Genomic DNA, 26,718 nt, shown 5'->3' on the forward strand with positions numbered 1-26,718 from the left:
TTCCCGACCCCCAGCAGGGCAGGGCAGGTTCAGGAGAGGAGGGACGGCACACCCGGGCACGTGCTGTGCCAGCCCACGGACCAGCCCAGTCCTGCACACACAGGTGGCCACTGAAGGGCCACCAAGGGGCCACCAAAGCGGCAACTGTCCCCTCCCAGTGTTGACACCAGCCCTGCCACGTGCTCTCACAACAAATTCAGGGATATTTAACAGGTTGCCCAGAGAAGCTGTGGCTGCCCCTGGATCCCTGGAAGTGTCCAAGGTCAGGCTGGATGGAACTTGGAGCAACCTGGGCTGGTGGAAGGTGTCCCTGCCCATGGCAGGGGTGGCACTGGATGAGCTTTAAGGTCCCTTCAACCCAAACCATCCTGGGGTTCCCTGATCCTACAAACGAGGCTGGCCCTGCCCTGGAACTGACCCACACCTCTGGAATGGGATCCCAGGCGCAGGACAAGGGGCAGGAATGTCACCACCACCTCTGCAGCAGGAATTAAAGCCCCTCAACTCCACACCAGGTGTGACTGTACAGAGACCAAGAGCTCCAGAAGATTCCCTGCTCCGCAGCCCCGGGACACAGCTCTGGCACTTTGGCATCCCAGGAAAGGAGCCAGCCGGGTCCTCCTGCCCAGTCCCTTCACACGCCAACCCCAATGGGACACTGTGACCCTGGGAATGCCCGTGGAACCCGGGCACCACAGGGAGCTGGGCAGCAGGGCCTGGTGCCAGGCCAAAGCCGAGGGACCCAAGGGCTCCGTGCCTGGAGAACCTCGGGGTGGGAGAACCTCGGGGTGGGAGAACCTCGGGGTGGGAGAACCTCGGGGTGGGAGCCCCACACATACTTGTTGGCCCGGATCCCTTCCCGACGGGAGGCGAGTCCTTCGGCCACCAGGGACTCGGCGATGTTCTCACCACTCGTGTCTGTGGAGAGAGCAGAGCACTCAGGGAGAGCAGCCACTGGCACACAGGGCAGCCCAGAGGGACACGGACCTCAGTCCTGGCAGGCATTCCCAAGGTGATCCCAGGTAGGAAGCTGCTGGAGCAATCCCCAGCTGGAGCCTCACGCAGCTGCCACACAGCTGCCAGGGAAACTGTCACAGTGTTCCCACATTTATAGCATTTAAACCCTGACAAATTTCATCAGGAAACATTTTCTGCCTCATTTCCCCCTCCTCGCCTGCCAGGCTGGGCTGGAACAGGGATGGGGAGGCCCCGGCAGCCGGAGAGGCTGCACAGGGATGAGGCAGCACCACAGAGCCAACAGCAAAACCTCTTCAGCTTTTTTTCGCCCCAGACTGTCTCCAGGGCCTGCCCAGGTTGAAGGGTTGCTCTGGGGGGAAGTGGAGAGCAGCAGTTCTCCAAAATCAAAAGCTGGTCTCCATCCTGGAGGTCTCTTCCAACCTAAATGACTGTGATTCCAATCCCTGCCTCTGCAGTGGGGGATCCCCATCCCAAAGGGTTTCCCAGACCCCCAGCAAGCTGGAAGCTCAGGAATGAATCACAGAATGTCCTGAGCTGGAAAGGACCCACCAGGATCACGAGTCCTGCACAGGACACCCCAGGATCCCACCATGTCCCCAAGAGCCTTGTCCAAGCATTCCTTGAGCATGGAGATAACTTTGATATCCAGGTATTTGTGGTCTCAGGGGACCTGGCAGCTCACAGGGTCCCCTTCCCCTTTCCACAGCCTGGGGACCAAGGGGGTCTCATGTTCCTGTGTTGGAGTGGGACCCCAGGGGGACCCAGGAGATGCTGCCTGGAGTGAGCTGGATGTAGCGGCAACGGGAATCCAGCTCTGGAATGCCCTCACAGCAGTCAGGTACTGGTGGAAAGGGGGTCCAAGCAGGCTATTGCCCACCCTAGCCACATCCCATTGAGCCCTAAATCCTCCAAGGAACAAGCTCCAGCCTCCCAGGGGGCTGTGAGGCCACAGGCACACCCACTGACCCTCTGCGGGGCAGATCCAGGAGCCAGCAGTGATGCCCACAGAGCTGATGGCTGGTGATCCTCATCCTGCCTGGACCCAGAGGGAGCCTCTGCCCCTCACGGGCCATCTCCTTCCTTCCTGGGCCTCCAGGAAAACCCCACTGCTCCAGCAGTGCTGCTGCCTCAGGAAAAGCCCTGGATGTGGCCACGAGCACAATCCAGCCAGGAGAGCCAACCTCCTGCACCCACTGTGGGAAGGGCTCCCAAGTGCCACAGCCATGCCAGGAAAGGCCCCGAGTGCCACAGGGAGCATACCTGGAGACCAGGATGCCTCACAGCACCTGCTCACCCTCTCCAGCCCATCCCTGGACAGCAGCAGAGCCCACAGGGATGTGGGGCCAAGGGAACCAGTCTGTCCCAGGGCTCTGGGGACACTGTCCCAAAATTCAGCAGCCCCCCAGCTCCTTCCCAGCCCTTTGCCCGCTCCTGGTCCTCCCCTCCTTCCCCATCCACAACTAGAGACCCCCTGGGCCCCCCATGGGACAGGAGCTGTGTCTGAGCCCTGGCTGTATCCCAAATATCCCACTGAGGCACATGGGTCACTTGGGGCATTTCCTGCCCCAGGAACTGGGAGGACCAGCTGGGTCCTGGTGAGCATCCGCTTCCCAGGAACCCACCCATGCCAAAATCTCATCCCCCTTCTGCAGTCCTGAGGGAATTCTGAGCAGGAGCAGAGCTGGCAGCAGGATGGGGTCACCTCCAAGCCTCTCTCCCACCAACTCAAGCGATGGCTGAGGGGCAACCACAGGGAGTGGGAGCCCCAAAACGCATCCAGGGGAGCTGCTTCTTCTTGGGAATCTCAGCCACAGACAAGCAAGGGATTTATAACAACAAAAAGGATGGAAAAGGGAAACCTGTGGGAATTCACCCGATGCCCATGTGCCTGGAGCTCCGGAGAGCATGGCCATGCTCCAGTTCTGCACCAGGGCCAGCACCGGGCACCGCTCCCCTCCCAGAGCTGGGGGCCATGGAAAAGTGGGAATACATCCTTCTGCTGCCAACAGTGCATCCCAACACCTCCACTGTCCCGCTCCGTCCCCCTTGAAGAAGTCACAGGAGGTTTTCCAGCTGGGTTCATGCTAAAGAACCCCCTCATCTGAGCCCAGGAAAGCTCCTGGGGCAGAGGGAGCAGGGCTGGACCTCACTCCCCTCCAAAAGGTGGGTGTCCATGGAAAAGCGACGGAAAAGTGGGAATGCATCCCTCTGCTGGCAGTGCATCCCAACCTACACCCCGGCTGCACCCCCCAGTCCTCCCCTCACCCTCCCCCAGCCCCCCAGTTCACCTTTCCCCAGGTACACCATCCCATACTCCCCTCACCCTCCCCCCAGCTCACCTTTCCCCAGGTACACCATCCCATACTGCCCTCACCCTCCCCTCAGCCCCCCCAGCTCACCTTTCCCCAGGTACACCATCCCATACTGCCCTCACCCTCCCCTCAGCCCCCCCAGCTCACCTTTCCCCAGGTACACCATCCCATACTGCCCTCACCCTCCCCTCAGCCCCCCCAGCTCACCTTTCCCCAGGTACACCATCCCATACTCCCGGCCCTGCGGGGTCTTGTACTCCACGGTGAAGCAAACCTCCTTCCCGATGAGCTTCTTCCGCAGGAACTCCCGGGCCGGGAAGCCCCAGGGCTGCAGGGGAAGCAGTGCCCGTGAGCAGGAGGGGAACCCAGAGCCCCCCCGGGGGCTCCCGCTCTGCTCCACGTGTGCTCCAGGGCTGTGCCAGAGCCCGTCTGCGGCCCACGAGGAACCGACCCCTCGGGAGAAACACCCCCACTCCCCCAGAGGGGTCACAGGGGCATTTCCAGCTGGGCTCCTGCTCCCCAAAAACCGAGCTGAGCCTGGAAGAGCTCCTGGGGCAGCGGGAGCGGGGTTGGAGCCGCCCTGGCTGCCACGGACACCCCGGGGGCTGTGCGGGAGCCCTGGGGAAGGAGCAGGGCGGGACGTGTCTGCTGGGGCAGCGGGGCTGTGCCAGGGGAGGGGGGCTCTGCCGGGGCAGCGGGGCTGTGCCAGGGGAGGGGGGCTCTGCCGGGGCAGTGGGGCTGTGCCAGGGGAGGGGGGCTCTGCCGGGGCAGTGGGGCTGTGCCAGGGGGGCTGTGCCGGGGGATCGGGGCTCTGCCGGCCCCCCGTGCCCAGCCCCGGGAAGGCTCCGAGCCCCGGGAGCTCAGCCCCGCTCCAGCAGCGGGTGGGCGGGAGCGCGGGCCGGGGGAGGGAACATGACGTGCTCATAAACAATTAGCGAAGCTGACAGGCGTAATTTTTGAAAAGAGTGACATTTAAAGGCTGTTTGGAAGACAAAACTCCCCAGGGAGAGCAATTAGCTGCCAGCGCTCTGCACCACCCCCGGGCTGGCAGGAGGGGGGCCGGGGCCGGTGGGGTGGGGGGCCGGGGCCGGGGTCCCTCTGGCACAAACCTGCTGCTCCCGGTCCTGCTGCACCCCCTTCCTGTCCCAAACCAGCACCCCCCCGGTCCCAAAGTAACACCCTGTGTCCCAAACCAACCCACCGGTGTCCCAAACACCCCTTACGCCCCAAACCAGCCCCCTCAGGTACCAAACCAACCCCTTTGTGCCCCAAACCAACCCACCAGCGTCCCAAACACCCCTTATGCCCCAAACCACCCCTCTCAGGTACCAAACCAATCCCTTTGTGTCCCAAACCAACTTGCCACGTCCCAAATCAACCTCCCAATACCCCAAACCAACATCCCCAAATCAAACCCCGTGCCCCAAACCAACCCCCTCGAGCCCCCAGCCAACCCCTTCGTGCCCCCCTCGTCCCATCCTGGGCACGTGTGTGACCACAGAGTGGTGAGGAAGAAGAAATTCACCCCAAAATCCACCCTGGGGGGCTGGAGCAGGGAAAGGATCGTTTGAAAGGCTGATGAAGGGCTGTTTCACCCCGTCCCCCCCGTGTCCCCAGGCCAGAGGGACCTGCCCGTGCCCGGTGGCAGCAGTTTGGGCAGGGGCAGGGGCAGTGCAGCTGAGGGGGGTCTGCAGCAGCCCGGAGCCCCCCAGCTGAGCCCCGGGGCAGCCCCAGGGGCAGCACCCACCTCGTCCGGGGTGTCCTTGGCGTCGGGCTGCCCGGGGGCCCCGCGCCGGGCCAGGTTCCCAGCGCGGATGTTGCTGAGGTTGATCTGGCGCTCGGGGGGGGGTCCCCCCCGGGGCTGCCCCCGCACGATGATGGCACAGCCCGACAGCACCTGTGGGGACAAGGAGGGGTCAGGGGGGGCCCCCAGACCCGGCAGGGGCAGCCGGAGGGGGCCGGGGCCGAGCACACGGAGAGGTGATGCTGCACGGACAGACAGAACTCCAGGGATCCACCCCGGGAACTCCACAGTGCCCCACGGCCTGGAGAGTCAGAGCTGTCTCAGGTTTCCTGCTTGGAGATGCAGGATGGAGCCAAGGGCCATGTCCTGGGCTCATCCCCAGCAGGAGAGGAGGGATTCTGCCCCTCTCAGGTGAGACCCCCCCTGCAGAGCTGCCTCCAGCTCTGGGGGCCCCAGGATAAGGACATGGAGCTGCTGGAGAGAGTCCAGAGGAGGCCCCGGAGCTGCTGCCAGGGCTGGAGCCCCTCTGCTCTGGAGCCAGGCTGGGAGAGCTGGGGGGGTTCCCCTGGAGAAGAGAAGGCTCCAGGGAGAGCTGAGAGTCCCTCCCAGGGCCTAAAGGGGCTCCAGGAGAGCTGGAGAGGGACTGGGGACAAGGGATGGAGGGACAGGACACAGGGAATGGCTTCCCAGTGCCAGAGGGCAGGGAGAGATGGGATGTTGGGAAGGAATTGCTGGGTGGGAGGGTGGGGAGGCCCTGGCCCAGGTTGCCCAGAGAAGCTGTGGCTGCCCCTGGATCCCTGGAAGTGTCCCAGGCCAGGCTGGACGGGGCTTGGAGGTGGGAGGTGTCCCTGCCCATGGCAGAGGGGTGGAATGAATTGACCTTTAAGGTCCCTCCCCATCCAAACTATTCCATGATTTTTGAAAGATTCACAGCAGGAACTGTCAAACATCCCATTCCCTCCTTTGCAGTACAACCACACACAGGGTGCTCTCGAGAACTTGGAAAATCAGGATTTCACTCCCGGTGCTGCCCTGCCAGATGAGCCCAGCTGGGCCATCCCACCTTCCAGGTTTCCTCACGTTCTCCATCCCCACACAGACCCCAGGCCAGCAGTGGCACAGCCAGGTTCCCAGCCAGGTTCCCAGTCAGGCTCCCAGCCAGGCAGCCCGAGTGTGCCGGGATCTCCCTGTTCCCGCTGGGATCGGCGCTGGCTCCCGGCATGCGGGATTGATGCTGCCAGATCCAACCCCTGGGTTGGGTTTCAGTGTGTGCCCTGGCCTGCTGCCACCCCAGATCCCCACAGATGCTCGTGGTGCATCCCAAATCCTAGGGCTCTGTCCCTGTCACCGGAGCCAGCCCGGCCCTGTGCCAGGGACACCAGCTCGCGCAGAATCCCTCCAGAACGAGCCCCACCGCGCCCACCCCGAGGGTCTGGGTGCCCCACACACCACACTTGCTGCCCCCCATCATCTCCCACGTGCCCAGACTCCAGCAGAGCCCAGGATGCTGCAAGAGCCATCGGGAATCGAGCTGGAAGTGAATCCCAAGCCGCACCCAGAGTGATCCCATCACAGGCTCAGCGCTCCGTACTTAAGGACTTAGAGGTTTCATGGCTGTAATTAACCTTAATCTTTAATTTATAGGGCATGGGGAGGCCAGGGGATGCTGCAGTTCCTTGGTTCAATTACCGACACAAACCCTGGATCCCGGGATGGGATCCCGTGTCCCACAGCCCATGCAGTGCTTTGGGGGGACACGGACACCTGACATCAGAGCCTCGTGTCCCTGTGTCCCCATCCTGCCCAGGGAGCACCCAGGGAGTCCCACAGCCCATGCAGTGCTTTGGGGGGACACGGACACCTGACATCAGAGCCTCGTGTCCCCGTGTCCCCATCCTGCCCAGGGAGCACCCAGGGAGTCCCACAGCCCATGCAGTGCTTTGGGGGGACACGGACACCTGACATCAGAGCCTCGTGTCCCCGTGTCCCCATCCTGCCCAGGGAGCACCCAGGGAGTCCCACAGCCCATGCAGTGCTTTGGGGGGACACGGACACCTGACATCAGAGTCTCATGTCCCCGTGTCCCCGTCCTGCCCAGGGAGCACCCACACTGCCCGTCAGTCACCCACACACTGCCCGTCCAGATCCCGGCTGGGGAGCTGCTCCAGGGATTGGGCAGTGACGGGGTCAGGACAGGTCACCCACCCAGGTGTCACTGTCCCCTCTGCCAGCCCCAGTCACGCTCCTCCTCACCAGCAGAACCATCCCGCTCCCACCTGCCCTGCCGAGGGCTCCCTCAGAGAAACCTGGGCTTAAACCAGGCTGGAAAAAGGGCACTCCAAGGCCAGGACACAGAACAGGGACACGGGTTGGATGGGCTCTGGAGACGGCCTCACACATCCCGGGGTCATGCCAGCACAGCCGGGGTCCAGAGCTGCCCCCGTGGGCATAAAGGGGTAAAATCCCTGGCAGGAATGGGAGGGAAGCTCCTGCTCTTCACCCATCCTGGTCCTGCTGTGATTCCAGGGCAAATGTGCATCAGGACCCCCAAAGCCTCAAAGCTGTGATGGGAACCACAGCAGAGCACGTGGCTGGCACTGCTCCAGCTGCTCCCCCCACCTCCCAGCTCCAGTGTCACCACAGAGAGCCAGGAACCCACCTCTCCAGGGGGAATTCTGAGCTGGCTGCCCTGGAGAGGGAAGGGGCCCACAGGGTACATCTCCAGGATATCCCAGCATAACCCACCCCCAGGCACCGGGCACAGGACACACCGTGTCCCCAGAGCCAGCACCCCCAGGCACAGCTGCCTCCCAGCCAGCAGGCACCAGAATCCTGCCCAAAATCCCAGGACGGATCCACAGCCCCTCAGACAGAGTCAGGCCAGCACGAGCAGCCAGGTTTGCATTTTCCTGAGCATCCCAAAACCTGCTGGTTGGGCAGGAGACAGCACAGGGCAGCAGGAACGGATCCCGTCTCCAGTGGGACACAGCACAGGGCAGCAGCATCCCCAGACCTATAGTGTCCCCAAACCCCTGGTGTCCCTCCTCAAATCTCCAGTGTCCATTCACAGACCTCTGCTCTGTCCCCAGCCGTCTGGGGTCCAACCTCAAACCTCCAGGGTCCGTCCCCAGCCCTGTCCCCACAGTTGCCTCAAGCTCCGGGTGCAGGGACACCCCGGGCAAAACTCTCGCCCCAAAGGCAGCAGTAGGAGGGGAATGGGGGGGGTCACCTGCGACCCCCAGGACCACCTGTACTCGGGCACGCGGCTTTGGGGGGTCTGGAGACACGGCAGGTACCGGGTTGGGGCGGGACAGGCACCAGGAAGGGACACGGGGACCGGGACCGAGCCCGACCTTCGCTCTCCGGGACTCCACCGACAACACACGTGGGGACCCGGCACGGAGGGACGGGCGGAACCCCATCCCGGGACCCCGGAGGGGCCGAGGGACCCCACCCCGCCGCTCCGTCCCGCGGGGACCCGGCACGGGGGGCTCCGTCCGCGGGGACAGCCCGGGAAGAGGAAGGAGCGGAGCACGTGGGGCACCCGCCGGTGTCCCGTGTCCCCGCGGGGCCGCCGCTCACGGCGCCGGGAACCCCGAGCTCCCCCGGGGCTCTGGGGGGCTTCGGTGGAGCAGCGGACCGGGACCACCGACCCAGCCCCCCGCGGGACCCAAAGCCCGTCCTGCCCCTTCCCCGCAGCCGGGACGGCCCCGGGACGACGGGACCGCACAGCCCCCGGCCCCGGCACGGGGAGGGGGCCCGGGCGTGCCCGCTCCAGCAGCCCCGGCCCGCGGGGGTCCCGGGGCCGCCGGGGGGAGCGGGAGAGCGGCGGCCGCCGGGAGGGGGCCCGGGGGCGCTGCCCGGGCGCTGGGGGGCCCGGGGATCGGGACGGGAGGCGGGGAGCGGAGGGGGGTCCCGGAGGGAGCTGCGGGATCCGGGGCGGGCACCGGCGGGGCCGCGGCCCCGGGGAGCGGCGGCGAGCAGAGCCCTTACCATCTTGACGATGCCGCGCTGCACGGTGAGCGGCGGCGCGGAGCCGGCCTGTCCGGAGCTGCCCGCGGAGGCCATGTGGCGGCCGGGCGGTGTCGGGCTGGCGGGGTCGCTCACTCGGTCGGTGCCGGTCGGACCGGGCGGGGGGAGCGCCGGGCCCGGGGTGAGCGCGGAAGGGACCGCGGGGCGGAGCCTCGGTGGGCGGGGCCTCGGTGCGGCCCCGCCCCGCGCGCGGCCCCCGGCCAACGGGCGGCCGCCCCCACTGCGCGCGCGGCCCCGCCCCCCCGGGCCTCGGCCAATGGCGGCGCGTGGGGCCCGCGAGGCGCGGGGCGGTGGGGCGGGGTGACGTCACGGCCCTCGGCCACGCCCCGCTCGGAGAGAGGGAGGGGGCGGGACTTCCGGGGCGCGCGGCGCCAGGGACACGTCGGCAAAGGGACCGCGCGCGCACGTGGCCTCGCGCCGGGGGCGGGGCCTGAGCGACTCGTCCGCTGACGTCACACGGGCGGGGTCTCACGGAGAGCACGCCCCCTGACGTCATCACTGGGCACGAGGGGGGCGGGGGATGGGGGTAAACGGGGGGATTCCAGAGCGGTCCCTGGGGAACCGGGGCATGGGGGGCAGGCAGAACGCTCACGGGGGGGGCAGGGCCCCCTGCAACGGCTTCATGGGGGGTCGGGGTAAGGGGGACCCCCCAGTGCAGCCACAGAGCGACCGGGGAAGGGGGATCCCCAGCACAGCTCCGTGGCGGCGGTCAGTGAAAGGGGCTCCCCCAGAAGAGCCCCACGGAGGCTCAGCCGAAGGAGACACCCCCACACCCCCTCAGCACGGCCCCGTGGCGGGACCGGGGTCCCCCAGCGTCACTCCACGGGGGTTCAGGAGTGAGGGGTCCCCAGGGCTGGGAGGGCTTACAGTGTTCCCCATTGACTCCCGCAGTGCCCCGGCAGAGCCACGGGGCCACCGGGGGCTCCCGGCCCCGCTCCCGGCCGGACACGGTGGGTTTGGGGGGAAAAGGGAGGAGAAACGGACTCCCCTCCTTTGGGCAGTTCGGGGGGCAGTGTGGGGACGGGCCCTGCTGCCCCGCGGGTCGCACCCGTCCTGCGCCCACACCCCAAAACCGGCCCACGGACACCCGCACCCCACCGGCGTCATCCGCGTCTGGTGGGGACAGCGGGGACACCGGGGATGCGGAGACAGCAGGGACACGGGGACACCGGGGACACGGGGACACCGGGGACACGGGCAGTGCCGGGCGAGGTCCGGCCCGGTGGCCCCCATCACCCCAGGTCCCCCACGGTCACCGTGTCCTGGCAGCGGGGACTCAGAGCCCGGCTGCGGCCCCGGGGTGTCCTTCCCCTGGGGACACCGGCACGGTGTGACCGCCCCTCTCCCGGACAGGGCTGTGGGTCCCAACCTCCCGCTTTTGGCTGACCCCAGCCCCCCATTCCGGAGCGCGGGGACCCGGGGGGTCACTCGGTGCCCCGTGTCACCGACTGGGGGGTGACCCGCGGCCTGACCCCCTGCCCCGCTCGGGAGGCGCTCCGGGGATGCTCCGGGTGCCTTCCCGGCTGGAGCCGCGGGCGGCACGAAACGAATATCCCCGATCTGAGCGGTCACGGTGGGGATCCAGGGAACGGCAGCGCTGCTATTCCCGCGCCGGGAACGGGAACAGAGCGGCACCGGAGCCGCGAGTCGGGCTGGCACGGGGGTCCCGTGTCCCCAGGGCAGCCAGGCCCCGCTGCACCGCGTGCTGAAGCCCCCCGAGTGTGAGCCCACCCTGGAGGGAACCCGCCCGCACTCCCTGCCCGCTCCAGCCTTGGGAACAGGGATGCTCTGGCACGTGTGGCACGGACACCACTGCCGGGGTGCCCTGTCCGGGCACGGCTGCCACGGCGGGGGAGGCAGGAGGGTCTGTCCGTCCTGGCATTGCCCCCCGCACGCACATCCTGACCCCCCGAGAAGGGGCTCTGCGGGGGAGGTGGGTCCTGCACGTCCGGAACATCCTCCGGGAATCCGCCCCGCTGGCGTCTCCCACCGGGTCAGGGCACATTTTGGCACCTAATGGTTTTCTTTCCGTGTTTCTGATGTTTTTCCATGTTCGTGATGCTTTTCTACGCGTGTTCATCCCAGGGTTTGTCTCCTGCACGCAGAGCCCGGTGCAGCTCTCGACCCCTTTTCCAGCGTGTCCCGGGGGTCCCACTCCAGGATTTCGCCCCAACACTGCACTGCCCGTGCCAAAGTCTCCCAGTCCGTGAGGAATTCTCTTCCCGCTCGCTCCCCACCTGCCACAACCTTCCACCATTTCTAATTTCCCCCCTCCGGCCTTTTTGATGATGATTTATTCATCTCTTTGTTTTCTCCCCTTTTTTAATACTTTGCCCCATGACTAGGGGCAGGAAATCAACTCCTCTGCCCAAAAACCTGGAAAAGTGGCTCAGTTATCCTGATTTATGGAATGTCAGGGCCCACTCCTCACCATGTCACTGTCCTGGCTTGAACCTACATCCCACCAGAGATGATGCTCCAGCTCCGGAGAGGGCACCTTCAAGCCCCCAAATTGCCTCTTTTACCCAGAATGTTTTAATAATTGTTTTAATAATTTTCCATCAGTTTGATGGAAAAGAAAGTGAAAATGTGGGTGGGGACGCGGGATAAAGTGGGTTTTCTTGGTTGGCTGAGTCATCGGGGCTTTTAACTTCCACGTGTGCTTTCTGGAGGAGAAAAGAACAGGATTTTTCCAGCCATCCCGGTGCTCCACAAGGAACAAGGTCACCTAGTGCAGGGAGAAAGCCCACAAAGGTGCAAAACAGCCCCAGCGTGTGGAAAGGAGAGACAAAGAGGACAGAAATCATGGAATCATGGAATGCGTTGGGTGGAAAGGGACCTTAAAGCCCATCCAGTTCTACCTCCTGTCATGGGCAGGGGCACCTTCCACTATTCCACATTACTCCAAGTCCCATCCAACCTGCCCTTGGACACTTCGGGGACGGGAATCTCCTCCTGGAAATGCCAAGTGGCTCGAGGTCCCCCATGACCCAGCCATCCCCAGGGAGCTGCCCTTCAGCCCCATGACCCAGCCATACCCAGGGAGCTGCCCTTCAGCCCTCTGCCCTCCTGGCCATGTCCTGGGACCAGCACAGAGCTGGTTCTGAGCTGGGAAGCGGAGGGGGAAAACCAGTGACTGAGTGTGGAGCACTGAACGACGTGGCCTCCTCTGGGCAGGGATGGGGATTCCCAAAGCTGGTTATCCAGACATCCATCCCCGTGCACAGCCTTGTGCCAGCACTGCTGGTGTCCCGGGGCTTCGTCCCTTCCACCCAGAGCCAGATGTTCCGTGTGGGATGGGGGCTCTGCTGCTCCCACTCCCACTCCCACCAGGGGCATCCAGGGAATGAGGCCACTGGCTGAATTCTGGCCAAAATCCCGGGTACAAGCAGCAGCACTTTGGTGGCAAGTGACCACCCTGCTGCTGAAAGCCTCCTGGAATAATGACATTCCCTCTTCTGCTCCTTCCATGTCCCTGCTCTGCTCCTTCCATTTCCCTGCTCCATCCCCTACATGTCCCTGTTCCTGTGCCTCTCTGTGTCCCTGTCCCACTCCATCCATATTTCTATGCCCATCCATGTCCCCCTTCCCATGTCCCTCCATGTCCCTGTTCTCTCCATGTCCCTGTTCCTGGGACCCTCCATGTCCCTGTTCTCTCCATGTCCCTGTTCTCTCCATGTCCCTGTTCTCTCCATGTCCCTGTTCTCTCCATGTTCCTGTTCTCTCCATGTCCCTGTTCTCTCCATGTCCCTGTTCTCTCCGTGTCCCTGTTCCTGGGCCCCTCCATGTCCCTGTTCCCTCCATGTCCCATTCCCAAGAGTGCTGCTGTCACTCCTAATGACCGTGAGCTCTGCCAGGCCCTGCCCGACCCTCTCCTGCTGTGCCCACCCTGTCCCAGCCCCAGCACTCCCACCACCAATAAAATTCCTGCAGAAGCTCTTCCCTGAGGAGTGGGGGAAGGCGGATGGAAGCACGGAACGCAGCCGGCACAGTGGGTCCTGGTGCTTCCCTCCACCTCTCCATAGCTCTGTCTCCATCTCTCCAGGTCTCCAAATCTGTCTCCATCTCTCCATTTTCCCCCCTCTCCATCACTCCACATTTTCATATCTTCACGTCCCCATCTCTTGTCCACAGTTCTGTCTCTATTTCTCTGTCTCCACCTCTCCATCTCTCCACTTCACTGTCTCTCCATCTCTGTCTTTCCTCCTCTATGTGTCTCCATGACATCTCTCCACCTCTCCATATCTATCTCCATATCTTCATCTCTGCATCCCTCCTCCTCTCCACGCCTCTGTGTCTCCATCTTTCCACTTCCCCATCCCTCCACTTCTCCACCTTTCCATCTCTCCTCCTCTCCACCTCTCCACAGCTTCACCTCTCCACATCTCCATATCTGTCACCCCTCTCCTCCTCTCTATCTCTCCATGCCTCCACATCCCCAGCTCTCCATTTCACCATCTCTCCATCTGTCTTTCCACCTCTCCAGCTCTCCACAACTCCACCTTTTCTCCACCTTTCCACTTCTCCACGTCTCCATAAACCCACCTCTCCATGTCTCCACATCTCCATATCTCCTCTTCCCATTTCTCCCCCTCCCTGTCTCTTCACGACTCCATCTCTCCACGTCTCCCCCTCTCCATTTCATCATCTCTCCGTCTCTCGGTCCTTCCATCTCTCCATGTCTGCATCTCTCCATCCCTCCATCCACCCCTGCACTTCCCCACGTCTCCAAGTCTCCACCTGTCCCCTTCCCGTCTCTCCCCGTTCTCGTCTCTCCCTCTCCTCTCCCCGCTCCTCTCCCCGCTCCCCGTGGCCGCCGCAGCCGCCGCGCCCGAGCCGCGCCGCGGACGCACCGCCCGGAGTCCTCCGTTCCCCCCTCTCCGCGGGCCCGCGGGGCTCCCCCGGCCTCCCCGAGCTCCGGGCGGCTCCGGGGGCTCCTCCCGCCGCCGGGGCCCGGGCGGGGCCGTCCGGGAGCCGGGAAGCGCTGGCCGGGGCTGTGCGCTCCGGAGCCCGGCGCGCCCGATCCCAGCGCGCACGGCCCCGGGGGGAGCCCCGCCGCTCCCGGCCCGGCCCGGAGCCCCCCGCGCCGCCCCCCGCCCGTGCCCGGGGACAGCGGGGCAGCGGCAGCCCCGGTCCCCCCCGCCCGGTGTGGAGCCCCGCGCCCCGCTCCCCCTCGCCACGTTACGCGCGGGGCTCGCCCGGCCCGGGGGGCTCCGCGGGGCTCCCCGACACGTCCCCGTTCACGGGGGGGGCTCGGGCGGCCGGGGTCGAGCGGGGGGTGTCCGGCCCTGGATGCCGGCGGTCCCCGCGCCGCCGGGAGCCCGACCCCGGCCCCGGGATGGGGAACAGCCGGGGCGCCCCGGGGGTGGCGGGGGGGGCGGCTCAGAGGCTCCCCCGGGGCCGGGGCCGGGCCCGGGCCCCGCAGGGCTGTGGTTAATGTGTAATTCGGAGCATATGGTATTTTCCAAAGGCGGGCAGTTGTGCGGCTCGCGGGGGCCGGGGCCGGGGTGCTAATAACGCTGGATGACTCGCGGGGCCGGGCGCGGAGGGCAGCGGTGATGGGCTCCTCGCTGGCTAATATTTGCTCTTCAAATATTTTACTTGAAAGGTTTACAACGTTGGTGTTTTTTTTTTAATCTTCCAAGAAGGGGCCATCTGTGCCTGTCCCTCGGCTGGAACACCGGGAGTCCCCGCCGGGGCACATCCACCACCCCGGGGGCCGCCTTCTATTTGTTCAACACCCAAAATAAATTCAGTCAATGTAATAAAAGCGAAGCTGGATTTATGATTGAACCCCATATGTCCCTGTTTGCTTTGCGGGAGAGACGTGGGAACGAAGCCCCCTCCGGGGGCTCCGTCGGGGGATGCCCGGGGACGCTCCGGGGCGCCGGGATGCGGCAGGGCCGTGCTGTCCACCGGCCGCTGGTGCTGAAATACCGGCGCTCACACCGGGACCGACTCTGTGCCCGGCCCGGGGGGCCCAGAACCACCCCCAGCCCCGACGGAGCCCCCCGGTCAGGAGCCTGCTGGGCGCGGTCGCCATCGGGCCGCCCCTTCCTCTCCATCCTCCTCTTCCTTCTGCCCCGTGACATCACGGCCCCTCTCCCTCAGCAGCCGCCCCGCACCACACCCGCACTCAGCACCCGCCCGGCTCCCAGGACGGTCCGGTTCAGCTCCATCGAGGCTCCACAGGTACCTCCCTGCGCCGCCCGGGCATTCCCGCTCTCCTGTGCATCCACATCTGCGTGGGTGCGCGCCAAAGCTGCAGGAATTCCCTGTGGGAATTGGTGGTGAAGGTACATTAACGTGGAGAAGCTTTGGGCGACCTCTGGGAATCACCGGCTCCGGTCCAGCCCCGCTGCTTCCCGCTGCTTCCTGGTGCCCGTGCTGCACAAAGCCAGGCTCAGCCCGGCTCCGGGATCCCTCGGCACGACCCGGGGGGGACCGAGGGCTCACGACTCGGCCTTCCCAGTGCTCCCACTGCTCCGTGGGGAAAGAAATCCCTGTGTCACCTCCCGGCACAGCACCGGCCAAGGCAGGGATTGTCGGGGGGGCTGCGCTGGCCCCCAAGGGGACCTCTGTCCCACTGGTACCCCTTGTTCCTTCCTTCCCTCCTTGGAGCAGCCTCCTCTACTTTGCTCCAGCGTCATCCATCCCTTTCCCGAGCAGCACCTCACCTTTGCTGTTCACCTTCAGGAAACCCGTGGAGTCGCCCCTGTTGTTGGATTTATTTTGGTTTTCCTAATTTTCGTCCTGGGGGTTCGTGTCTCCAAGAGCACCCTCGGGCCGTGCAGGGAAACGGTGCAGTGGGACTTGGGGACTGCAGCAGGGAAAGCCTCGCAGTGGGGGCGTCCAGGGGTTTTCAGGGTATTCCAGTTGAAATTCCAGACGAACCAGAGGTGCCAGCCGGGCTGGCCGGGCTCTGGCAAGGCCGTGGTGGCAGCAGCAGCTCGGGCTTGTGGCACCTCTGTGGCTCCGCTGCTGCTCGGCAAGGGAGTCCCAGGGAGTGCTGCAGGCGCCGGGAACGGCTCAGCCCCTCCGGCTCCGTCCCGCGGTTGGTGCAGGCAGCATTCCCGGTGTCTCCCCAGCCTCTCCAGAGCACTGTCAGCTCTTTTCCGGCTCTTTGATCCGCTGTGCCGGGAGCGCAATGACTTCCCAAGCTGCCCCTCACGCGTTTCCATCCTCTGCTCCCTGTTCCTGCCTTTGCCCCCCCTTCTCACAGAGGGGACGTGGCCGAGCCCCGGACACCGGCACCGATTTATCTCTCGGCAGCCTCGGTCTCCTCCTGGCGATTCCCAGGCACCGACAGCCCCTGAGGCCTCACCACGATGAAACACCGAGGTGAGGGACGCGGCGGCTCCGGGTGCGGGGTCCTGGCATTCCTGGCCCGGGGGGAATCCGGGACGTGCCGTGTCATCCTCTGCTCCCTCACAAATGCATCCACCCTCCAGCTGATTTACCTGTGGCTCCGCAGAGCCCTCCCGGCCCCCCGATGATGTCCAGCCCACCCCAGTCGGTCAACCCCCTTTGCCGCTGCCCTCCCCAAACCCTCCCTGTGCTCTTCCATGGGGTATTTTCCTGCTGGCATCACCTGGGCTGGTTCTCCCGTTCCCTGCCCGCTCCCGCTGCTCGCTGCCTGCACCCACCCCCCAGCAAACAACCCCAGACCCCTCCAAGCCCCAACTCCTCCTGCCCACCCAGCCCCCTTCAACCCCCCCCCACGGGTTCCCGATGCCACCGGTCCTGGTGCCATCCCTGGCGCTCTCCTGGGAACCCGGGGAGGGAAGGACAGGCAGCTCCCCCCTCCCACCCAGGGCCCAGCGGTGTGAACCAGCTGGGGGGGCTCTTCCTGAACGGCCGCCCCCTCCCCACCTGCAAGAGGCAGAGGATCATCGAGCTGGCGGCGAGCGGGCTCCGCTCCTCCGACATCTCCCGCAGCCTCAAGGTGCGTCTGGCCGGGCGCGGGGGGGTGCCGGGGTCTCCTTCTCCCCCAAATCCCGCTGAGCTCTCCCGCCCCATCCGCAGGTGTCCAACGGCTGCGTCAGCAAGATCCTGGGCCGGTACCACCGCACGGGGGCCGTGGGGCCCAAGGCCGCGGGGGGCAGCAGGGCCCGCACGGCCACCCCCGAGGTGGTGGCCAGGATCGCGCGGCTGAAGCTGGAGCGGCCCGGGCTCTTCGCCTGGGAGATCCGACGGCAGCTGCACCGCGAGGGGACCTGCGCCGGCCTCGGCACCCCCAGTGTGAGTCCCGCGGGGGCACCGCGCCGGGCACGGCGGGGCCGGGGGGCCCGAGCCCACGGCTGGGGGCTGGAGGCGGGGGGATGTGGGAAGGGTGCACAGGGAAGGTCTCGGGGCCGTGGGAAGGACTCCCCGGGAAGGGCTCTGGGTGATGGGAAGGGATTGGAAACGGGGAGGATGTGCAGGGGCAGTGGAAACGGTGAGGAGGGAAGGACTCAGGGCCGTGGGAGGGATGCGCAGGGAAGGGCTCAGGTGAAGAGAAGAGCTCGGAGCAGTGGGAAGGACTCAGGAATGGGAAGAATAACACGGGGAAGGGCTCAGTGCTGGGTGATGCGGAGCAGGCAGGGAGGGGAAGGCAAATTGATCCTTACCGGCTAAAGCAGAGCCCCGACGGCCACCCCGCAAGCCCAGCTGCCACCTCGGGCATTGGGACACCGTGGTGACCCTATGACAGGTGTCCCTGCTCGGCAGTGCTCCCACCTGCTCCTTCTCGGGGGTCCTGCCCCCCTGCCCGGGCACATCCCCCTGTCCCCCTGCCCAGGTCTCCTCCATCAACCGGGTCCTGAGGAACCTGCCCAGCGACCTGCGGCTGGCGGCCGAGCCCCGGGACCCGCGGCCAGGGGGTGAGCCTCGCTGGGGTGCCCCCAAAGCAGAGGGGTTCAGGACCAGCCCTGACCCTTCCTAGCTCCTCCAGGGAGCCCCAGGGCCGGGTCCCCCCCACCTTCTGCCTTTGTGTCCCCGCAGTCTCCCCTCTGGCCGTCCCGCAGCCCCCCGGTTGCCTCTCGCCCCCCGCAGCCGGCACCGCCGCCTGCCCGGGGGCTCAGCACCCTCCACAGGGCTCCGAATCCGACCGGAGGCTCCCGCCGGGCCCCCGGCACAGGAGCAGGACCGTGTTCTCCCAGCAGCAGTCGGAGGCGCTGGAGAAAGGTGCGTTTCCCACTGAATGCGGGCTCCGAGCCGGGATGGAGCAGCACCGTTCCCGAGGGAAGGCGTTGCCGGTTTCTGGATGGGCTCATGTCCCTGCGAGGGACCATCCCAAAATGTGGGCCCTGGGGTCTGGCTGGGGCCGCAAATCCGGCATCTCCTGCCGAGGTGCCAGAGGGTGTTGCCCCAATCAGGCTCACGTCTCCCCAATCCCCCTGGCAGAGTTCCAGCTCGCACAGTACCCGGACACCGTCACCCGGGAGAGACTGGCCGCGGCCACCCAGCTCCCGGACACGACCATCAGGGTAAGGGGGGACCCACCGTGTCCTGGGGACAGAGCGCCGGGACCGGGGCTGCCAGCCCGGGGGGACGGGGATCCCTCCCGGCTTCGGGGACATCTCCAAACAGTGTCACCACTGCTGGCACTGGCAGGGGTGGGGACGGGCTCAGGATGGTGGGAGTGACCCCCGAGGGCTGGGTTTGTCCCCAGCTCGGGGTTCTCTACGCACTGATGGCCGGGCACGGGCGGGAGCAGGGCAGGTCTCACATGGGGATCGGGGCCGTGGAACCCTGAATGCCCCCGGCAATGTCTCTGTGCCTGTCACCTCTGCCACAGCCAACGCATCCCTGGGCTGCAGAGTCCCGGTCAGGCCGTGTCTGTCCCAGCACGGCCACCGCTCCGGCCCCGTTCCCAGCCTCTGCTCTCCCCATCCCAGTGCGGCCACCGCTCCGCTCCCGCTCCGGCTCTGCCCCGCCACAGGGCCAGCGTAGTCCTGGGGACACTGCTGGACCCCAGGATGGTGCCACCGGGCAGGACAGCTCAGCACCGCAGAGCCGCGGCATACTCCATGGCACACTCCATGGCACACTCCGTGGCACACTCCATGGCACTCTCCATGGCACACTCCGTGGCACACTCTGTGGCACACCTGGCACTCTCCATGGCACACACCCCTGACACACTCCTCCCGGGCACCCTCACCAGCTCCAGACCGACATCCCCGTGCCACTGCCAAACCTCCCCCTGTTCATGGCAGGCCCTTCCCCTCCAGCCCCCGAGCCCTGCCGGCCCCTGGGTGCCCAGGCAGTGCCAGCAGCCCCTGGGTGTCCCGTCCGTGCGGACACCCCACGCCACGGCAGAGCACACACGTGTGTCCCGTGTCCTGCGCCAGGGCAGCACCCGGAGCCTCGGATGTGCTCAGCGAGGTGGGGAAGATGCAGGACCAGACCCCTTCCTCTGCCCGTGTCCATGCCCGTGTCCGGGGGTGTGACGAGCCCTTGTCCCGGGGTGCAGAGCTGTGCCCAGGAGCTGGAGCGCTCCCGGGGCGCGGGTGCCGCGGGAAGGGGGGCGGCAGCCTCAGCTCGTGCCCCCTCCCCAGGTCTGGTTCTCGAACCGCAGAGCCAAGAGCCGACGGGAGGCCAAGCAGCAGCTGGAGGCTGGCGGGGCAGGTGACAGCCCGGAGCGGCGGGGGGGGGGGACCGCCGAGGAGGGGGTGGGGTTCAGGGACACCCCAGGGAGGGAGCGCGGCTGAAATTTGGTGCTGGGACTGTTGGGGTTGCTCCTCAGAGCCCCGCTGGGAGCCAGGGAAAGGACGTGGCTGCTGTCTGCGCCCCCCGGTAAAAGTCAGCCCTCCCCGCCCCAAAATCAGGTCTGGGGGCCCCGCGGTCCCCGAGCCAGGACATTTCCCTCTCTGCCTGTGCCCACGCAGGCTCCTGGTGCGACTGGATCCTGCCCCGCGGATCCGTGTCCGCTTTCCATCCCACCTCCACAACAGCCGCACAGGTAGGACACGGCCGGGGGCCCGTCCTGCGGGGCGCTGGGGACACCTGGCCGGCACCCCGATAGGCACCGGCACGCTCTGGAGCCCGCACTCCCATCGGGGAGCCCTTTCGGGAGCGGTCCCGGAGGGTGGTCCTCTGCCGGTCCCCTTTGGGGTGGCTTCATCCCAAAGCATCCCCACGGATGTCCCGGGACATCCCACTTCCTGATCCCCACAGCCCCTCCCGGACACCCCCGCGGGCTCCCCGCAGCCCCTCCACGGCCACATCCACGGCCACATCCACGGTCACATCCACGGCCACGGCCTCCGCTCCTTGCCGGGTCCCCCGGCCCCGCTGCACCTCTGCGCCTCCGGCCCCTGCGCCTGGGATGACGCTCGCTGCGGTAAAAGGGGCTGGGACCCCCGGGCACGGGCAGGGTGGGAGCTGCCGGCGGGGCGCGGGACCCCCGGGGGGCTGGAGGGTGTGGGGACCCCGTCCCTCTCCCCGCTGGCCCCGGGTGGGTGTCCCCCGCCCAGGGCAGGGCTGGGGGAGAGGGCGGTGCCTGAGCCCCGCGTCCCTCCCGCAGGTTCAGATCCGGGCGGGAGCGCCCCTCCAGCGCCCTGGCAGCCCCTGGAGAGCCCCCCCTTCGCCCTGCTGCCCCCCGGGCCCCCCGCCCCCCGGTGCCAGCCTGGTGCCCGGAGCCCCGCTGAGCCCCCGCTGCTGCCGCCCCTCGCCAGCCCCCCGGAGCCCCTCGCCCGCCTCCACGGCCCGCGGTGTCCCTGGTTCTGAGGGGCCCTGGCAGGACAAAGGGCTCGAGACAACCCCCGTGCCGGGAGCTGAGGATTTCTGTGCGGGGGACATCGGTGATGGCTGGGCCACCATGGCCGGGACAGCCCCCGGAAGATCCAAAGCACCCCCTGAACCGGGGTGGATCATGGAATCAAGGAGCCCCGACGTGTCCTGGGAGGGACCAGACGCAGCATCTTCTCCAGAGCCACCACAGCTCCTTGGAGGTGGATCTCACAGGATCCAGGAGGAGCAGACGGCACGTCCCGGATCCAGAGATCCCCCCTGGGCTGGAGGGTGGGATGGGGGGTCCCGGCAGCCCCAGGGGCAGCACCTTGGTGCAGAGGGGACACGCCTGGCTGGGCAGCAGCAGCTCAGGTTGGGCATCCTCCAGCACCTCCACGGCCCTCGTGGCTCCAGGACTCCCTGCTCCAGCTGCTCCCGTTGCTGCCCCACTCCTTTATTAAATCGCTTTTCCCACTCCTGCCCGTCTCCAGCCTCGTCTCCTCCCAAATCAGGGGCAGACCCGGGGCGTGCTCCCAGACTGTCCTGTCCCTGCCTGGCACAGGAGACTGAATTGGGCTGAAAACGTGGTTAGTGGGGAACACGAAAACTTTATTTCAATAACAAACTGAACTTCTCCATCGGGGTGGGCGCAGGGGAGGAGCGGGAGAGGACGGAGCAGCCCTGGGCACTGGGGCTGCCTTTGGCCCCGCAGCCGTGATTCCATCAGGGAATGCTCCTGATCCACGGCAGCCAGAACTGGATCTGCTCATCCTTCTGGTCAATCAATTTTGTCCCTCAGCAGCTGCAAGAAGTCCGTCAGCAGGTTACAGAATTTCACCAGGCTCCGGTACGGCACTGAAATGACCAGCAGCCTGTCGGATTGCGGTGTGGGCACCGGCTCCTCCTCCTCCTCCTCCTCCTCCTCCTCCTCCTCCTCGGGGATCAACACGACGGCTGGCCTGGTCTCTGGCTCTGGTTCTGGCTCTGGCATCGGCTCCTCCTCCTCCTCCTTTTCCTCCTCCTCCTCTTCCTCCTCCTCCTCTTCTGGGGTCGAGATGATGGTTGGTTCTGGCTCTGGCGTCAGCTCCTCCTCCTCCTCCTCTTCCTCCTCCTCCTCTCCTGGGGTCGAGATGATGGTTGGTTCTGGCTCTGGCGTCGGCTCCTCTTCCTCCTCCTCTTCCTCCTCCTCCTCCTCCTCCTCCTCCTCTTCCTCGGGGATCAAGACGACCTCTCGTGTGGGGATTTCCTGGGGGGTCGGGGTGATCGCTGGCTCTGGGATCTCCTCAGGGGCCGGGGTACAGCCTGGCTCTGGTGCTGCAGTGGCTGGTGTTGGAGTGGCAATTTCTACGGGGGTCAGGCCCGTCTGGACCAGGATCCAGTTGTGGAAGTGCTGAGTGGAGGTGTAGATCCCGGGGTGCCTGGCTTTGTAGCAGCCTCTTCCCCAGCTGCTCAGCCCCACCAGCCAGAAGTAGTCGGCTCTGTTGTCCTTGCAGACCAGGGGACCCCCGCTGTCCCCCTGTGGCAGGAGAGAGGGCTCAGGGTTTGTGGGGGGCTGCTGCAGCAGCAGGGCTGGCTCCTCTCTCCCAGCCCCTGCCAGAGCCACATTCCCAGCACGGGAAGGCTCTGCCTGGGGGCTGGAGCCTCCAGAGCCTGGGCTGGGAGCAGGCTGGGGGCTGTCCCATCTCTGCACAGTGGTCCCAGATGTGCAGAGGATGGATGATCCAGGGTCACATCTGCAGCTCGGGGCTGCCGGGAGCACTGGATGGGCTTTGTGGGCAGAGCCAGGCCTTGGGGACAAGGGGACATGGGGCAGGGACCCGTGGATGGGGAAGGGGAGGGCAGCCCTGGGAGAGGGGACATGGGACAGGGCAGCCCTGGGATAGGGGACATGGGACAGGGCAGCCCTGGGATAGGGGACATGGGACAGGGCAGAGTTGGGACAGGGGACATGGGACAGGGCAGCCCTGGGATAGGGGACATGGGACAGGGCAGAGTTGGGACAGGGGACATGGGACAGGGCAGCCCTGGCAGCGATGGGGACCCGGGGCTGGGAGGGCACCGGGCCAGGCCCAGCCCATGCCATGTTTGGGGTCAGGGGGTCCCTGTGGTGCCGGGGGCTGAGGGACTGGTGCCACGCTCCCACCTGGCAGGTGTCGATGCCGCCCTGTGGGTACCCAGCACACAGGTTTTCGGGGTGCACGGCCCCCCCGTACCAGCGGCTGCTGTTGCAGAGCTCTGTGTCCATGAGGTGAACCTTGGCCTCCTGCAGCACCACATTTGGTCCCAGAGCTGTTGGGAGGGAGGGGAATGAACCTCCAGCAGCTCAGTGCCCATCCCCTCCCCTGCCTTGTGATGAACCCCTTCCCCAGAACTGGCTTTGCCCCTGGAGCGACACTGTCCCGCTGTGTCCCTGCTGTTGGCTCTGGGGAAGGGGCCAGGCCCATCTCTCCACAGTCTTCAGGGAGTCACAGAATGGTTTGGGCAGAAGGTTCCTTAAAGCTCATCCAGTGCCACCCCCTGCTCTGGGCAGGGACCCCTTCCCCCAGCCCAGGCTGCTCCGAGACCTGTCCCTGCTGATGTCCTGCAGCCACAGCTGGACTGTGGCTGTGCCCAGCCCATGTCCCCAGGTGCTCAGCCCATGTCCATGGGGTCCCAGCCCATGTCCCTGGGGTGCCCAGCCCATGTCCCCGGGGTGCCCAGCCCATGTCCCCGGGGTGCCCAGCTCACCCAGAGCACACACTCTGTTTGGGAACTCACCTGTGTCCTCAGGGAAATCCCATCCCGCAATGTAGCAGGATTTCAGGTCTGAGACCCTCACCGAGGTGTCGGGCACACAGCCCAGCTGGATGTAGTCACTGCACTCCACGGGCTGGTCCAGCTCCAGCAGGGCAATGTCATTCCTTGCCGTGGCAGCCACGTAGTGCTGGTGCACCAGGAGCCTCTGGATGTGCCTCACCTCGGCCTCGGGGCCCGGCTGAGTCAGGTCCGTGGCCCCGATCACCACGTCCCACCGGTAGAAGTCCCTGAGGGACAGATGGAGAGAGGAGTGAGAGGGAGCAGAGCCACGGGCTGTGGCAGCTTCCCAGCCTTCTGCTTCCCAAGGGAGAGAGAGAAGCAGAGAGGAAAGAGCCGGACGGGAGCAGCACGTGGTGCTGTGACCTGGGCACCTGCCCGAGCTGTGGGGACATCCCTGTCCCTGCCCCTCCTTACCCGGCCCTGATGAAGCAGTGGGCGACCGTGAGGACCCACTGGAAGCTGAGGAGGACACCCGAGCACATGTGCCACGTGCCATTCTTCCAGGTGGCCTGAATGCTGACGATGCCAGGCCAGGCCCCCGGCTGGACACCGGTGCCACCCATGACACGGGACGTGCCGTCGGCCAAATCCACGGGGCCGTCGGGAATCAGGGAGTTGTGGTCGGAAGCCATGGGCCGGAGCCCGCAGGTCCCTCTGGAAGCACAAAGCCATCACTGCCCTGCCCAGGGGCTGCTCAGGTCCCCTGTTGTCCCCCCACACTGCGCTGAGGGGCAGCAGGGCCAGGGATCCCCGAGGGCACGTCTGTGCCCCCGTTCTGCTGGGAACCTCCCGAGTGTTCCTGAGCTCCCTCCCACATCCCAGGGCCACTGACCTGCAGGTGTCCCAGTTGCCACCCACGGGCCCGGCCAGGGCCAGCAGGACCAGTAGCCACAGCCAAGCCATGGGTGGCAGTGCCAGGAGCGGGGGGTCACCTCCAGCGCAGCCCCCACGGCCCTGCCGGTGCCCCCGGGCCGGGGCTGATGTCACAGAGGGGCCGGTTCCGTGGGCTGGGCACGGCAGAGTCGTAGAGCCAGGTTGCCCAGAGAAGCTGTGGGTGCCCCTGGATCCCTGGAAATGTCCAAGACCAGGTTGGACGGGGCTTGGAGCAACCTTGGAAGGTGTCCCTGCCACGGCAGGGGGTGGGACATCAGGAGATGACCTTTAAGGTCCCTTTCCACCCAAACCATTCCATGATCTCAGGTGCCACATAGGGGTCTCAGGTTCTCCAGCAGCCTCTGGAGCCAGACAGAGTGGGTACAAAGTGGAGGTGTTTAATCCCTCGGCATTCCACAGCAGCTCCGCAGCCCCACGTCCCTCCCCGAGAGAAAGAGAACTATGAAGTTTACGGAAGGATGGCAAGGAAGATCCTCCCTGTCTCTGTCCTTGGGATTCAAGTACTTCCAAATACTCAGAGCTGAGGCCACTCTGGGAAGAACGGAAAACACCCCACGAATAAAGCTGAGCTCCAAAGGCCAGAGCAGTGGGAAGAGCTGTGCCAGCCCCACGGCACAGCCTGGGCAGCACCAGGGTGGGCACAGCGCTCTCCAAAGGACGGGGGGCAGCTGCTCGTCCCTCACCCTGCCCCCAGGCTGGGACACTGCCCCGTGCCACGAGGGGCACGCGGGGGGACACGATGGGTGTGGGGACACGGGGAGACAAGGGGGGACATGAGCAGGACATGGGGAGATATGGGGGGGACAGGGAGGGAATTGGGGAGAACATGGCAGGGGCACGGGTGGGACCCGGGGGGATACAGTGGGGCAGGGAAGGGAATCAGAAGGGACACAGGGGGAACACGGAGGGATATGTGGGATATGGGGGCTCACGGCGGGAACGCGAGGGAATTGGGAGGGACATGTGGGGGACACCGGGGGATATGGGGGGACACGGGGGGGATATGGGGGAACACAGGGGGATATGGGGAAACACGGGGGGATATGGGGGGACACGGAGGGATATGGGGGGACACGGAGGGATATGGGGGGACATGGAGGGATATGGGGGGGATATGGGGGAACACGGGGGGATATGGGGAGACATGGAGGGATATGGGGGGGATATGGGGGAACACAGGGGGATATGGGGAGACACGGGGCACACGGGGAACACGGGAGGTCACGGGGGGGCACAGGAGGGAATGGAGAGGGACACAGGTGGGTAAGGGGGACATGGGGGGATATGGGGGATATGGGAGGACACGGGGGGGATAAGGGGGGATATGGGGAGATACAAGAGGAACAGGAGAGACACAGGGGAGACACGGGGGACACGAGGGGACACTGGGGGACACGGGACGGCCGTGCTGTCCCCCCGGTACTCCGCCGAGCCTTAGGTCCCGCCCACAATATTTGGTCACGCCCCCTCGCTGCCCCGCACCCAGACCACGCCCCCCGTCTCGGCCACGCCCCATCTACCAGGCCTCGCCCCCGTGCTCTCAGACCACGCCCATATACCTGTACGCCCCGCCCCCTGTGTGGCCCCGCCCCTTCCAAGCACCATATTTCGGCGTGTCCCGCCTCCTTCGTTACGTCACCCCATCTGGCCCCGCCCACACGGCGGGTTCCGGCGGAAGCGGCGGCGGCGACACCGGGCGGGGGTGAGGGGAACGGGGGAATGGGAATGGGGGGGATTGGGGGGAACAGGGGGGATTGGGGGGAACGGGGGGACTGTGGGGGATTGGGAAACTGGGGGGAACGGGGAGAATGGAGGGAACGGGGGGGATTGGGGGGAACGAGGGGAGGCCGAGGGGGTCCGGATGGTCCGGGGGCGTCAGGATGGCCCTGGCGGCTCAGGTGAGGGTCCTGAGGGGGAGGTCACGTGGTCCTGAATGGGTCAGGTTGGGAGTCCTGAGGGGAAACCGGGTGAGCGTCCGGGGGCTCAGGGTGGTGTCCTGGGGGGTTCGGGATGGGAGTCCAGGGGGAGTCGGGATTTCAGCCTGGGGGGAGTCGGGATAGGGGTACTGGGGGCTCAGGGTGGTCCTGGGCAGGTGGTCAGGATGGGGGGCCTGGGAGGGGTCAGAGCGGGGGTCCTGGAAGGTCAGGATGGTCCTGAATGGGTCAGGTTGGGAGTCCCAGGATGTGGGTCCGTGGGGGGGTCAGGATGTGGGTCCTGGGTGCATCGGGATGGTCCTGAGGGGGTCAG

The 26,718-nt window shown here is 66.0% G+C and overlaps 2 protein-coding genes across 2 annotated transcripts in view; both read right to left on the reverse strand.

Annotated features, from left to right (window-relative positions):
• SND1 (staphylococcal nuclease and tudor domain containing 1) overlaps positions 1-9,172 on the reverse strand; it is a 63,724-nt gene extending 54,552 nt beyond the window's left edge. The window contains 4 exon segments of the mRNA XM_032687718.1: positions 840-918; positions 3,498-3,618; positions 5,038-5,187; positions 9,028-9,172. Of these exon segments, the coding sequence (XP_032543609.1) occupies positions 840-918; positions 3,498-3,618; positions 5,038-5,187; positions 9,028-9,102 (425 nt within the window). The 5' untranslated portion in view covers positions 9,103-9,172.
• Positions 9,173-21,374: 12,202 nt separating this feature from the next.
• On the reverse strand, positions 21,375-24,567 carry LOC116786937 (acrosin-like). The gene is made up of 5 exons (XM_032688105.1): positions 24,410-24,567; positions 23,992-24,231; positions 23,539-23,804; positions 22,925-23,070; positions 21,375-22,297 (listed from the first exon to the last, which is right to left on the reverse strand). Exons 1-5 carry the CDS (start codon positions 24,478-24,480, stop codon positions 21,560-21,562), a joined length of 1,461 nt encoding a protein of 486 aa, XP_032543996.1. The 5' UTR covers positions 24,481-24,567; the 3' UTR covers positions 21,375-21,559.
• Positions 24,568-26,718: the final 2,151 nt, after the last annotated feature.

This window comes from Chiroxiphia lanceolata, chromosome 5, assembly GCF_009829145.1.
Source record: "Chiroxiphia lanceolata isolate bChiLan1 chromosome 5, bChiLan1.pri, whole genome shotgun sequence".
NCBI classification, from domain to species: domain Eukaryota; kingdom Metazoa; phylum Chordata; class Aves; order Passeriformes; family Pipridae; genus Chiroxiphia; species Chiroxiphia lanceolata.